Consider the following 15,950-nt stretch of genomic DNA (forward strand, 5'->3'; position numbering starts at 1 on the left):
AGCCCTGTAAGTTGATAAAGTCACTGCTACAGATGCTGTAATGTGCTTGATGTATCATATTCCTCTCTCTCGTTCCCCACACAGTCGAGCAGCAGCATGTGTGCTTGTAAGGTCATCACCGTGATTTCACCAAGGGGTCCACTGTGAGGAAACGACCCATAGACCTTGAAAAGGTGTCATTTGAGAGTAAATAATATTCAAGCTCTTCATATCACTCAACTTCTACAAACCTAATCAGGACATGAAGCAAGCAACATCAGGAGGCAATGGAAATGGTTTATTTTGACAGTTAACAGTTATTGCCAACAACATTTTCACCATATGTATGTGCGTTCCGCAAATACCATGATATTATTCAGTGATACTGTCTAGGAGAGGCCTGTCTGATAGCAGAATGACAGTAGCAGTTAGTATGCACATGTATTTGAGTGACTGCGTTGAGATGGAAAGATAACAGTGCTACTTTCTGCACTGTTATCTGTACTCAGCGGTGGTATTTAGCCCGACAACTTTTTCTTTGAAAGCCATTGATATTTTATACATATTAATGATTTCCAGGGTGTGCCCTATCCCTTATGACCTTGGAATCACTAACTCATCTGCCGCGAGTACAGTCTTGCACGCACGCACCCACACACAGCCTGAATAATGTGCTGCCTCAGAGCCAACAAATGTCTATTTTCTTTTTTCAAGAAAAATCCAATTTCTGTGGCTGGTAGAACATGGAAGGAAGGGAGCAGAGATGCATCAGACGGGGAATGATGGATAGATTAAAAAGGTAGAATTATCTCTCAAAGAGAGAAAATAATACAATGAATGTGACAAAGGAAACTGGAAAGCAATCAATCTAGAAAGACAGTATGTAAGGAACAATACAAGTGGATACAATTTTAGTAGTAGTAGTAAAGCTGGATCAAAGCACCACTCAAATTGCATTTTGTAACATGGAATAACATACATCGCAGGAAAAGTGAAATAATTAAGATATCAGAGAGGGCATTGAGGTTGGCAGAGATATAGATTATAAGTAAGCTATAAAAAAGATGACACCACTTCTGTGGCCAGTAGATTGTTGTGTTGGCTGACTGTTCTGATCTTCTGAGGTCCTGGGAAACTAGTGTAAGCAGTGGCCCCAGTAGTGCAGTGCGCCAAGAAAGCTACTGTAACGGCAGACTGATCTCATGAAGTGTCGTATGTATGACACGGCAATTCGTATGCCATTATTGGAGTGTTAGAGAACACGTAGCCTCGCGATAACACTTAGCCTCGTGATAACACGCCACGTGGCTTTAGAAAGTTCCACGTTTGTGGTTATGTTTATGCTGTGACGTTGCAGACTGCCGTCCGCTGTATAGAGCGTAGACATACACGCGGATAGCTCAAAATGTGTACAGATAGCACGCCACTTGGCTTTAGGGAAGTGGCGTGTATGTTTACACAAAGTCATGATATCACGTTGGTAACTGAATAGAAGGAAAGGGTCGACTTAAATAAGGAGCTCTCCACTGTTCATAATCACTGTGCTCCTCTGCAGCATTTTAACCATCACGAAATTACAACATGCAGATTGGCAAAAACATAATCGATTTCATCAATGTTCACACAAAAGTCAAATTTCACAGTAAGCTGACAAAATGCAGTAGGACATGCAGCTCTTCTCTTGGAAAAAGGTTGGAGATGCACTTTAAATTACAGAAGGACTGGCAAATTTGCTGAAAAATAGTGGGCAGTATTGCATATGTAATTAACAGGGTGGGGGTGAGAGCAGGTAATGTTAAAATCACTCCACCTACACTAGAGAAAGACATCCACCCTGAATGAAGCTTAAGAGTACAGCAATACTAACATCAGCATGCTAACATGTTCATAATGACGATAACATGATCTTTCCAGGCAGTGGCGCCTAGGCTGTGGCGTAAAGTTTATTATAAATAAACTTTACTTTATGTATAAATAAACTTTACTTACTTACTTACTGATGTTTAGCAGGTATGTTTACCCCATCTTAGTTGCATAGTAGCATTAGCTATTTAATTGCTGTGAATGTCATTACTTTTTGCAGGAATTTAGTCGTTAACCAAAATATTGGACAGTTTTGAACTGATAATTGTGCTAAATGAAAAGTCAGCATGATCACCAGTCAGTAGGAGTCATCCTCTGGGGAACATGAACGTCTGAACCAAATTTAATGGCAATCCATTTAATAGCTGGACTGACTGACTTACCATCAGAGCGATTCTGCCATCCTAGTCATGTCGCTAGCATGGCTATAAAACACAAATACACAAGTGACAGTATGCTGTTTCATCTGTGTGACACATGTATTGGTGCCTGAATTATCTCCAGTTAATAATATTTTAAAACAAAGTTGCACACAGAGAAGTACAGTAACAATGACTTGTATATGGCTCCTGGAGGGATGTACTAATCTGCTGTGAGGCGGTGAGTTGAAATGTAACATGCCTGTGTCGATTTGGAGGAACATAGTAGCCTTGTACAGATAACTGTCTCTGTCTCAAGCTGGCAGTGTCACAGCCACTTGGGGGCTGAATGGCACACACTGCCATTCTGCATAATGGACTAACTAACATTTAAGGGGTTGATTGAAATTTTTGATTCAAATGACTGTAACTTGGGAATGGCAGGGGAACAGGAAGCAGATGTCACGTCTCGCAAACATTAACAACTCTCTGTATCTATCTATCTTCCCATATACAGGTAAGTCTCCCTCCGGGGAGAATAAAGTTTCATGTTTTGCTCCCAAACTTCTAATAATATGACATGGAAATGTAGTTTTAATGACAGATATCTCAGCAGTTTTGCTGTCATTATACCGGAGTTATAATTGAAATGACTTCTTTCTCTGTTTCACTTGTAGTCAACAAGTGCATTAGTATGCAAGTCACTGAGTGCTAAATGTTTTTGTATTATGAATATTTCCATCCAGTTTTACTCATACATATTCATGTTGTTCTCTAATATGTCTTATGTTTGCATTTTCTTTTTACTGTAATGTTTAATTTCAAATGTGTTGATTTATGTGGACTGTAGTCTCGCATTGCCAGACCTTCCTCCCCAGCGCTGCGGAGGAGGGTCTGGCTAGTCCACACAGCATTCAGGGATGGGAGAAAAACATGGTCTGGTTTATTGGCATTTCTTTAAACCAATCACAAATGTCATGGCGCTGAGCGCATGGTGCCGCTGCAAAATAGCCTTGGGAAGGAACTTGTTTTGGTGGAACGTGTACGTTCAAAGGTTGTTTTAGTCAGGCAACAGAAAACTCAGATTGGACAGATAGTCTAGCTAGCTGTCTGGATTTACCCTGCAGAGATCTGAGGAGCAGTTAACCATTATTCCTCATAAATCGACCCTAGTTTAAAATTCCAAAACAAAGAAAGCATAAGGTAATGGACAGCCGAAAAGAAGGACATACGGCGGAATTTCCGGGGGCAACAGAGCAATCCCATCAGTGGAAGGTCGTGGAATGGATATAGACCATGTGGACTGTAATGTGTAATTAGTTTTTAAATGTGGACCCTAGGAAGACTAGGTGCTTAAGGCTGGCTAATGGGGATCTGATAAACTAAAATAACCTAAACTTTTATACACACACACACACACACACACTTTCTTTATCTGTTCGTATCTGAGGGTTAAATCCTTGCTGGATGCCCGAATGTATGCACAATGCTGCAGATCCTGTGTGTTGATATTATCTGTCAGGTATCATTTGTTTTATGCTTGAAGCTTGTCGACCAAATGAATCGACTGTTCTGAGCTCCATGTGAACTACAAATACGCAGCATAAAACTGCTAAAAACAGCACTTGTTTGATTAAATCTCTGAACTGTAGTTACAGTGACGTAAATAGATTAGAAAAGGCATGAAATTGGCACTAGACACCAACAAGTGCAGTCCACTGTTGCTTGTTATCCGTAATCTTTCTACGTTTTTAGTGTTTAGTCAGTGTGCTGTGTTCTAAAAATACTCATATGAATGTTTCATGGGGAGGTTGCCATTACTGCAAATCAAATCTGCTCCCTCATGTTTAATCATTGAATTGCAAAGGAGCTGAATGCATGCATAGACATTTACATATGTTGCAACGTTGAATACCCAAAGGTACAAAGGTAGCACACACACAGATCTTCAAGACAAAGTGTACTATTTCACCAATTTATTCTGGCCATGTCAAACAAACATGCTAACGTTTCGGACTAATGGCCTTCTTTGTTTGTTTGACTTGGCCAGAATAAATTGGAAGCATTTAGATTAGTCCACTTTGTCCTGAGTGACTTTGTCTTTGTGTGTGCTCTACCTTTTTACATTTGGGTATTCAACGTTAGAATTTTATGAATTTTGTTAAGCACCACAAAAAGATACTGGGAAGGCGCATTCTCAAAAAGACATGTGTATCTCTGCTGTAAACAATATAGTTGACATTTGACACTCTGCTATGCTGTGAAAGGTTTCAGAGTGTTGCTTTCATATGTAGATTTAAATTCAGAACTGACAACACTGGATTTTTTGGCCCCTCGCCCATCAAATTTATGTTCGGCTCTGACTACGATCTATCAAATCTCCCAACTCAGGGCAAAAACATCCTTGACATACTCAGTCCCTGCTGTTTTGGATTGACAATGCCGCACTGTGAAACAGAGAGCAGACACTTGCCAGTCAACCAGGCTGGATAGCAGGAGACAAGTGATTGCAGTTTATGGGGGTAATTCTGCACAGAGAGAGGGTGGAAAGGAGAGGGGGTTACGATAAATAACAGAATACAATTGCTGTGTGATTGATAAAAAACTATATGACAGCACTCTGTCTTCCCTGTGAAGGTGGGTGGAAAAGGATTCCATTCGAAATCAATGAATGACAATGAAAACTACTGCAGTAAAACTTTACAGAGGAGGAGATATACAGAGGAACATCTTTGCAAAAAATAAAACTTTAAAGCTACATTGTGTAAGAATTTCTCCCATCTAGCGGTGAAATTGTATATGAAAACCAACTGAATATTACTTTCTAGCCCCTCCCATTCAGATCATGTTTTAACTGCTACAGTGGCCGAACCCGAAATTAGCTCTTAGTATCTCCATCATTTACACACAGCTGTTCTAGCCACTCCAATATTAACTTTGGTCTTGTTGCTTTGCCTGTCGTGTTGTCGTTTTAATTCTCTTTTTCGCTTCCCTGGCGAGTAATGTCCCCCTGGCATTCGTCACCGTGCGGGGTGCCACTGAGTGTAAAAGGGAGAAAGGCGGAGGTATGTCCCTCTTTGGCTAATGTATTTTAAAGATGGAGGCGCAACATGCCGGCCATCATTCAAGGGACTCCCTTGTATGTGTTCTGAATGATTCTAAATGGCACATTCTACACTTACGAGAATACTTTGATTAGTTGGTGGAAGTAATTACACATGAATGAGCACATATTTGTGAAAGAACAAAAGGTTTTTTGGCTAAGAATCAACTCAAAAAATTACACAATGTAGGTTTAAAGATAAACAGCAGAAAATGTTTTCATATCATAGGGCCTTTAAAAAGTTCAGGTGGATAATCCTCCCATTATAGTATAGTTTGACATTTTGGGAAATACGTATTCGCTTTCTTGTCGAGCGTTAGATGAGAAGATTGATACGAGTCGTGTTTGTACAGTAAATGTAAAGCTACAGCCAGCAGCTGCTTAGCTTAGCTTAGCATAAAGACTGAAAACAGCTAGCCTGGCTCTGTACAAAGGTGACAAAATCAGCCTAGTGGAACACCCGTTTCCAGTTGTTTTGTTGCTGGCTCCAGCTAAAATATAGACGGTCTCATCTAACTCTCAACAACAAAGCAAAAAAGTATATTTCCCATAATATCAAACTATTCCTTTAATGGGAAGAGTATCCAACTGAACTGTTTAAGAATCCCATGGTATGAAAAATAATGTTCTGTTCTTTTTCTTTACAGATTTGGACATATTTTATGACCATTGGACAGTCAGGCTAGCTGTTTCCATCTGCTTCCAGTCTTAATGCTATGGGAAGCTAAGCTAACTGGCTGCAGCTTCATATTTAACATACAGATACACAGCAATAGACAGGAGAACAGTCTAAAGGTCGAGTGAATTTCAATAAACAACCAAGTAATGTTTATATGTCTAGGAAAGAAAATGTAATTTGGCCCAGGTGGAATCCTATCTGCTTGGCTTATGACATTTGGTAGGCATTTGAGCTCCCGCGTGGGAAACCCATTTTGAAATCTGATTTCTTTAGCAAATACAGAAACCATAAAATAGGTTTTCGGTGCCTCTAGCTGCTGGTGGTTTATACTTCTTACTTTCTAATCTCAGCTCATGTTATTCTACCACTTTTCTGTCTCCTAATGTTCCTGTCACTCTGACTCACACTGTGGAAGGAAATGAACACAGGGCACCTGCACTGTATCTTACTGAGTGAATTTATGGTATAATATTATCCTCACAGTGATGGTGCCAGTAATTTTCTCCAGGATGCACTTTTTAGATCAAGTCTGCATCAATCTAGTCTTCTGTGCACAGCGAGCAGCTCAGATTATCTAACTGACATCTTAAACAGACCAGCTTCAAATCATCAGCGCTAGAAAGGGAGTTATAGTAGGAGGAAAATATGTATACAGCTTTAACCTAATAGAAAGTAGAAAGAAATAGCTGTCCTTGTGACTTTAAGAAATGACAGTGTACATCGATTTTGCAAACCTCGGCAGCTGGCTCTAACTTCTTAGCGCTTATTTAATATTTACATACTCTTTGAGGGTTGGCTTTAGAACTTTGGTCACCTATAGAGTACAAATGGGAGAGGAAGACATATTGCACTAAAAACCTGCTTTCTCCTGGGAGAATCCACCAGGTTCCACAGGACAGGACAGGACAGGGAGAGACAGGAGGAAGAGAAGGGAGAAAGCACATCCCTGACTCGCTCAACAGGCCGGCTCAGGTAATGCAGCAGGATTAACCGTTACCATAGTAATTGTGTTGGGAGAGATGGCTGTGGTCTCGCTTATTCTTTTGCAAAATGAGTTTGTGGGACAAGGAGGACATCTAGTGGTGTTCCTGAAACTAGCAGGATACTATAATCACCCTGGACTAGCAGATATTCCAACATGGTTTCAGGGTTTCGGCCTGGCCTATCAGTATCTATATATTGTGAACAGATGACTACCCAATGATCAACTGTACTCTCGCCTTGCATCATCCCTCTCATAGCTTGGGATAAATACTGCTGTTGCAAAGAAACCTTGGAAAGGGAATTGATTGAAATGGATGTCATCTGGATTTAACAGTATACAGGTTTTTATGCTATGTTTTAATGTAGTGAGCTAATGCTCCCTACTTCCTTTACATTCTTAATAATCTAAGAATTTATGTAACCACCTAAATAAACAAAGTTTGTACCTAGATGTGCTGATGTCAATAGCCTGATGGTGTCTCACTCTTATTAAATTGCACACATTCTTATCAGTCACTGAAATGTATCAGCACAACCTCAAAGTACCAAGGTTTGCAGCTCACTAAAGTCCTTGTATTTCAGTTCTCCAGACATTAGTCCACGTTTAGACGTGCCAACCGTCGACATATGTAATCCACTCAGCACCCTTGGGCTCAACCAGCAACAGGCTGACTCTTTCCCAGAGAGCAAAGCTGAAGAAGTTTCACCAACACTCAAGAACAAACTTGTTGGGCCTTGAAGTTAGCTTAAGCACCGGTACAGAGACCGAGACCGAGAGAGAGAGAGAATGAACATTTAAGTAGGGGGATTCGTTCAGGGTTTTTGATCAAAGTGGGAACACCCGTACATTTAAATTCAAGAACTGTAAGACGGGGGAAAAGTAAACTGTTCAATTGTTGTTTCTCCTTCAGCAAGATAAACCCACAGTAGCTCCAGTGAAGTTGGCCAGGGATCAGTTTCTCTGAGTTTTTTAAGTAGAAATGTGAATAACTAACCTTTTCTTCCTATACCACACTGGACAAAGTAAGATAACGCTCTCAAAATGGCAGTTGGACACATTTATTTTATATAAAAATCTGGGTATTTTGCATGTTTTATACCGTTTTCTACAGATAGCATATAGTTAACATTACTTGCAACTATGTAGTTAGTTTCTGTATGGTATGGCAATAAACTTGCGGAGACTTGAAACTTACTTGGCACAGGTAATTCAATACAGTGAAGACTTTATTCATTTATTAACCTGTATTTTACTTCCTTATATACTTGCGTTCTAATACAGTGGCAAACAGGGACTATTTGCAAAACCCGCCACAGTGGTGCATTCAGGGAAACTCTGAGGTCCTTGACAGTCCATCTTAATAATTGTATTATTATGGAACCATACCAGAACCATAACTAACTTCTCTTCAGTGTGATTACTCAGCTATTGTATCTCAAAATAGTTTCAAGGCTCAGCGAGCAGCTCCAAAATGGTCAGCAGCAATGTAAACACTATTATCTGTAGCTAATGGGCTAAACAATACAAAAGCATACAGTCCTTAAAGATGTTCTTTGACAATTCTCTGAGCCCAATAGTCCTAAACTTGGGAGAGTTGAAATGACTTAGGAATACCAAACTGTTGTTGTTGTGTAAAAGTACATTATCATTGAGTCTGATGATCTATTAGCCAACAGGTTAAATTGTTGAATATTGATTTAAAAACAAAACATGTAGCAATTAATTGCTATCTGAATATTTCTACATCTCCCTACAGACTGATACATCTCTCAAGTTACATAATGATGCAGCTTTATAGTGAATAAGTAAAGATAGAAACTGCAACAGGGCCCTGCTTCATTTGAAAGTATAAAGGTATTTTTAGCTTTAAGCTTACATTATTCTCACGTTACACAAATATAGTACACATTTCCCAGTAAGAGCCCTTTTTTCTACATTTGATGACCCACATTTTCCAAAGGTAACTTGCAATTACCTTTCCCTACGCTCTGTCACTTTCTTATAATGCACCCAATACCCACTACTGAATATATTTCCAAATAACTTATGATTTACTGACTGACCCTCCATTACTGCACAGTAAAAGACAATTTCATTCAGAAAGCCATCAATCCAGGTTTCTATGCTTACACCAAATTAATTCTTCAGCTCTGTGTTGTGAGAATTTTCAGACCGCTTGATTCTTTTTTGGTCTTCCTCTACGTTTCCCTGAGCTCTTACCGCTGCTCTGACTGCTGTATCTCTTTTTCTTTGTTTCTTCTTCTGGGTCAAAATCGTCGTCACTGTTATTTTTGGGTCTTCCCCTTGGTCTCCCCGTGCTCCTTCTTACTGTCTCCTTCGCTTCTTCCTCTTCCGCTGAGTCAAAGGATATGTCACTGTCGGATTGCTCTGCCTCACTTTCCTCATCGCTGGAACCGGTTTTCTTTAACTTTTGCGCCTTTGATTTTGCAGTGTTTAAACGCCGACCTGCTTTCCCCCCTGACTGAACCAAGCTGCCTTCTGCATTTCTCTTAGGCCTTCCTACGGGTCGACCTGTGCTCCTCCTACCACTTTTTTTTCCTGTTCTCTCCTTCTGCGCCTCCTCTTCTGTATCTGGTTTTTCTTTTACATTATCAAACTCAGAGTCTGTGTCTTTCTTAATCCCACTGTCCTCAGCCTCACCCGTGTCGCTCGCCCTTTCATCTATTTCACCCTTCTTTCGTTCGCGTTCAGAGCTCGATGAGTGGTAACGCTGGACATGACTCTTCAAGCTCACGTTGTGATTGAAGCTTTTGTCACAATGCTGACATTTAAAAGGCCTCTCCCCTGTGTGCACACGCATGTGGGATTTCAGGTGGCTTCCCTGGTTGAAGCCACGTTGGCACACTGAACACGTGTACGGCTTCAATCCTGTGTGCACAACAGAGTGTCTCCGAAGATGATGTAAATCCTTAAACGCAAGATCACAAACTCCACATTTGTACTCCTTTGGGTTTCTGTGATTTGCCAGGTGAATTCTGCGTTTTGTATTGGTGGTAAATGTCTCTGGACAGTCGGGACATTTATAGGGATCTTTCTTGTCTTCGTGGATCTGCTCGTGTTTAAGTTTGTCCACCCTTGTTTTGAAGGGAACGTGGCAGAATTTACAAGGATGGTCATAGGTTTCGTCGTGAATTCTACTGTGAACTTTCAGAGACGTCTTGGTAACACATCGTTTGCCACATACATTGCAGGAATAGGGCTTTATTTTGTGCTCACATGTGTGAGGCTTCAGAATAGTGAAAAAACGTCCACACTCGGTGCAGAGCTCATGAATTTGGAGGCCACCCGGAGAATCCTCCTCCTGTTCGCTGTCCTGTCCACTTTCATCTTCGCTTTCATCTTCGGATTCCTCTTCAGAGTTCTTTGTGAGCTCTTCAGCCAGCAAAATATCCTCAGTTGGATTCCATTCCCCATCTGAACTCACCCCACCATCATCACCTTCTTCTCCTTCGTCTGACAGATCACCTTCTTCATCACTAAGAGTAACAATCTCAGAGAAAACTGTGCTGCTGAGATTGTCATCTGTTGGCACTCCCTGCGAAAAAAAGACAATGACAAGAATGACTACCTAGCATAGGTAAAACGTTTCTGAGTCTATACAGCACAGAAAAGTATAGACAAATTACCAAAAAGCAGGCAGGCAAGAGTAAATTATGATTTATTATTCTAATTGAACTGAATTCTATAGGATTAATCCACGGTTGTGAAAAGTACAGTTATAATACACTGCCACTTTAGGAAAACGCACTGCAGATACTACAGAAAGGAGAGATGATGTGACACTTTACATTATGCATTTATTTCTCATTAATCCTTCAACTCCAACAGTAGAGAGCCAGTGTGGGCACAGCAGCAGCTGCTCTGTCTGACTGTGGTGGCGGCTACAGTAGAAACTACTCTTAACATAAGCCAAAAACGCATAAGCTTAGCCAGCACGACCATGCTGACTCGCTGCACACAAACAACCCCTGCATGTAGTTAGTGTTACACCCATTATAAACTAATGAGCCTCAGCCATAATCCTAACAACCAAAGCACCAATGGCCAAAGCCATGTCAGCCCATGGCTTCAGTCATAATCACAGTGACAGTCCGTTTCTATCAGCCAGGTAACGCAAAACATATTGTGAGGTAACGCAAAAGAGTTTCATGAAAAGATTTCCCAGCAGCATCCTCCAGGGGCTCTGAAGTACCATGTTCTGAGGTCATTAAACTAGAGTCAGAGTGTCTGGGTATGTTGTAGTATGTCTGACTAAGTCCTACCTGTTGGGTCTCTGGAGTTAGGTCTACTTACTTCTGTCAGGTGTTGATCTTCAGCTGTTGGGACACTGGCATTGACTTGGCTTTTCCATTGGTTTCTGTAGTCACACTGAAGGCACTGTTGGTTCAAGATGATGAGCACCCCATGGGTGACCTTCTCCATCTGAAGCTTACATCCACATGACGGGCATTTGCGGCGGAACAACTGGAGGAGGCAGCGTTCATTCACAACACACTTTCCTTCCGTCAGAAGCGCAGCTCTAAAGAAAACCAATTCAAATTAAGATTTAAAAAGCCAACCTAATGTAAAGTGTAAAAAAAAAAAACGTTATAAGTATAACTCACTTTTCCTTGTTTAAATCACCAGAGGTGACAGTATTTGAAGCATCTGGTGAATTTGACACCGGGCTTGCATGGAAACCTACAAAATAAAGTTCCGTTTTCACATATAAAGAAAGTTTGTAATAAATACTCCCTTTATCTATAAAATACACTCACTTAGTCACGTATATATAGCACCCTTACAATGTGTAACATTTCTTACCAGTTATAGTATGTTTTGCTTTTTCCGAGTAGGAAGTTGGAGTATTACACGGTTTAATGTCTTCACGACAAGCCGCTTCTGTGGTTTGAACAGGTTCCTACACAAATGACAAGAGTAAAAGCCTGTAGTTAAACAAAAGCTAGATACAATACACTAAAGTTGTGTTTAGAAGTACCTTGCAGTACTATGAGAACATGTTTGACTTAGCACCAGTGACATGGTAAGTGCTAATCATACTCTGTGTGACATCAACAGCACTGTAGGGCACCTGACAGTAGAAGCAGTATTTAAATGACACACAAGACGTGATGTAGCACACAAATTTAAGAACATTTTAAAATTCAAATATGCTACATGTTGCGTAACAGTAGTGGACAGTAAATTTGTATTAAAGAGGAACTATGCAGTTTTTTTTTTAAGCTTAATTTACCTTAACTGAACAGCTTCAGAGTCATTGGAATGGTTATATGACTTTTTTCGAGTTGAATGGTGGTCATCTCGCTCCCCCCTAGCGCCTGTGGGCTGAAAAACCACCCTTGCAACTTTGGGCCGACGAGTCGCCGGCCTCAGCGTCAGGAAGTATCGCGTGATATCAGGTCTCGCGATGCAACGAATTGCATCCCGGCACTGCACACATACACCCATTCATGAACCGGCTGACAAGGTTTCGATGGAGTTTTTCCAAGGGAGTAAACCAGCCTCCACAAAGCGTACCCATTGACATATATAAAATGGACCAACAGATCCCGTTGCTCTGGACGGAGACCAGTGAAGGATATTAGAAGCACTTTTCCGGTGATGGCTGAGCGTTACTGCACAGCCTGTCTGAAAGATGTAAGTCTTCTGGTAGCTGTGCCAAGAGAAATCTCAATCATTCCCAATCTTGCAGAGACGGAGAGCGTAGGTATATGTAAGGAGATAACATAGGCACAGGCTAATTATTGCTAACTAAAATGCTAGTTAACATTAGTAATTACACTTAAACAGCTAATGTGAGACGAAACTGCCTGCAAGCTTCTCCTGTACTGTACGGTAATTTCTCTACCGTGCGACAGTAAGTCGCGTGGTTATGACACAATCGTTAGCCTATTTTTACAAAAACGCCTGCTATGGAGCCATAACGTGAGGTACAAGGTAATGGAGCCTTTTATACATTGTCGTGTTTCTTTAGAAATAAACAATGGACAAATAAAGTCTTTAAACGCTTCAGATGTAAAGTTATTCGCTGTCAAAGTGGCGCCAAAATGAATGGCAGTCAATGGAATGCTAACGGGAGGTGATGGCTTGGTAGCATCAAAATGGCGCCATAGGAGCTACGCGGTCCGAGAAGCTTACCCCCTTGAGCGTACCTCCCATGGAGCCATTTTGATGCTAATAAGCCATTTTGACGTCACTTTGACAGCGAATAACTTTACATCTGAAGCGTTTAAAGACTATTTGTCCATTGTTTAGAAACATGACAATGTATAAAAAGCTCCGTTACCTTGTATCTCACGTTATGGCTCCGTAGCAGACGTTTTTGTAAAAATAGGCTAACGATTGTGTCATAACCACGCGACTTTCTGTCGCATAATAGACAAATTACCGTACAGTACAGGAGAAGCTTGCAGGCAGTTTCGACTCACATTAGCTGTTTAAGTGTAATTACTAATGTTAACTAGCATTTTAGTTAGCAATAATTAGCCTGTGCCTATGTTATCTCCTTACATATACCTACGCTCTCCGTCTCTGCAAGATTGGGAATGATTGAGATTTCTCTTGGCACAGCTACCAGAAGACTTACAACTTTCAGACAGGTTGCTTACGTCACATCTACGTCGGCAAGCTCAGTTTGCAGCTGCGCAGTAACGCTCAGCCATCACCGGAAAAGTGCTCCGTCGAAAACAACGGCGTCACTTTGTCCATTTATTTTACCGTCTATGAGTTTTTCACACTATCGTCATGGCTGAGCCGGCAAAAAAGAAGCAGAAAGCTAGGAAAGCATTGTCGGAGGAACAGAGAAAGAGGAAACGGCAGACTGACCGAGCGACGAGTCAGACACAAGTAAACATAAAAGCTGCCAAATATCTATTCCGAAGCTGTAGGGGGAGCTCTATAGAGAAACCTGTGAGCAAAGAGAGAAAACAGCGAAGAAATGGCCAAAACTGCATACCGCCCCTTTAAATAAAGGATGTTGACTTATACAGTTCAGTGTGATCATTGTGTCATAAAGTATGTTGATTGTTTACGTAAATGTACAAAGGGCTTAGCTATTATTGTTATCTCAAATATGTGCCTCTGACTAAATTAAGTCAATTATATTGAACAAAGTAGGCCTATGGAATTACCTGTGGTGTAAACACCTTACACATTTTGTTATCTAGGCTATTATAACGAAAAGCAAACATGCAAAACTCCTATAACTATGTACATGATTAAATTGACATTCTGATTTTATCCTACTTTAATTATTCCCAAAATCGTATTAATGAAGAAAAGCATTGTAAGTGCATTTTGTCTTTATGATTAATCACCCGTTATGCATTGGTTTATTAAACATCAACAGCCGCTGAGAGCAGCTTTTGTAAATAAAAACAGTCTGCTAGGTCTGGCAATGCGAGACTAAACTAAAAAGAAACCATTCACCTGAATTAGTTTGACATGTTTTATGATCCAGTGATGGGTTGAGAAGGTAGGAGGACGGGGATAGTAACAGATACGTTACAGCAGACTCACCACATACTGTGGGCTCTCCAGAGGTTCGTCTGGCTCTGACTTGATACACAGTGATGGGACAGCACCTGGCTTTAGATGGACCGTGCCAGTCCCTGGAGCCAGGTTTTCAAAGCAGTCTTCAGTAAAGTGTTCATTACAAATGGTGATATCAGTCCAGGACGACTCTTTAAGTCGTTGCCCGTTGACTTCGAAAAGGAACTGAACCCACTCCAGTCTCCTCTCTGGGTCCTCCGGTAACTTGAACCGTAGCGCACTGCGACGCCCCGAATCACATCCGACGACGGAGCACATCCTGGATTTAAGTTCTGTCCCTTCGGTTTTAAAAGTGGCCGGACAGTTTTAATGTTTATGGGGACTGGAACACAGGCCTCTGTGTGGACTCTGCTATCCCGGCGTGGTCCCAAACAGCTAACAGCTAGCCAGCTCTGCTTGGCGCGAAGGCTTGACGGGCGGGATTTACTAGCTGGGTTCGCGTGGTTTGATATTAGGCGTATCCCGACTCGTTGTGCAAAAGTAGTTACCCTCTGACAGAGACCCTTAATAAGTTTCCTTGTCCTCTAATAGGAAGTGTGCCCCTGGCAGAGGGAGCGCGCATGCATTCAGTGACGATGGACCAACATTACTGTGCTTCGAGTTTACCTAAGGAAATTAAAAATAGAAGGTGCATTGTTTATTTTATCGTTTTGGTATTGTTTTAGCAATGAGGTTTTGCTAAATAACACATTACTCATCTTTCAAAATACATGCTTTTGTTCTTCTGTGCGTGCAATCGAACCTCGTAGGCCTTCATTACACTTAATTTAGACTGTCTACTAAAAAAAAGGGCAATCATATCGTTTCTTATGATAGTTTGACAATGTAAACATGTACCGCGTAGTCAATTACGTGGCCACCCTATTACTGTTTGAAAGCTAGATCCATATGCTGTAATTCAACCTTTTGTGTGGAATTTGTTCATTCAAATACAGTTGATACTGTAAAATCAAGATCACTGTAATCAATTTAACGCATTGCTCGCCTAAATTAAATCTACTTGACTCAAACCTACCATAACTGAATGCAGCACTGTAAGCAGTATTTTTTTCCTGTAGCCTAATCCACATTTCCATTGCAAATGAGAGCCATACCTTTGTATATTGTTGTAAATGATTCTCAATTCCCCGGGTAAATAGTATTAATCATCATCATAATGAATTGCATTTATATAGCGGTTATCACAACACAAAGCGATTAAGGTACATGTCCTACCAGGCGGACATGCGTTCTGCCACAAAACGTATATCCCCCTTTCTAAAATGCCTCTGCCCTACCATCAAGTATTTTAGTTTTGTCCACAAAAAACTCAGAATTGTATACTTGAAGAACCTATCTTTTCCACAACTTCTTTTGGGCACCATTTGAGGTCCCTCAAATAATCCTTTTTTAATGGTTCTTTGAGACACA

General features: G+C 40.9%; 1 protein-coding gene across 1 annotated transcript; it reads right to left on the bottom strand.

Annotated features, from left to right (window-relative positions):
- Positions 1–7,981: 7,981 nt before the first annotated feature.
- LOC144526370 (uncharacterized) lies at positions 7,982–15,587 on the bottom strand. Its single transcript, XM_078263797.1, has 5 exons — positions 14,508–15,587; positions 11,793–11,889; positions 11,594–11,669; positions 11,283–11,508; positions 7,982–10,524 (listed from the first exon to the last, which is right to left on the bottom strand). Exons 1-5 carry the CDS (start codon positions 14,796–14,798, stop codon positions 9,136–9,138), a joined length of 2,079 nt encoding a protein of 692 aa, XP_078119923.1. The 5' UTR covers positions 14,799–15,587; the 3' UTR covers positions 7,982–9,135.
- Between the last annotated feature and the right edge of the window lie 363 nt (positions 15,588–15,950).

Source organism: Sander vitreus, chromosome 12 (assembly GCF_031162955.1).
Source record: "Sander vitreus isolate 19-12246 chromosome 12, sanVit1, whole genome shotgun sequence".
Taxonomy (NCBI): Eukaryota; Metazoa; Chordata; class Actinopteri; order Perciformes; family Percidae; genus Sander; species Sander vitreus.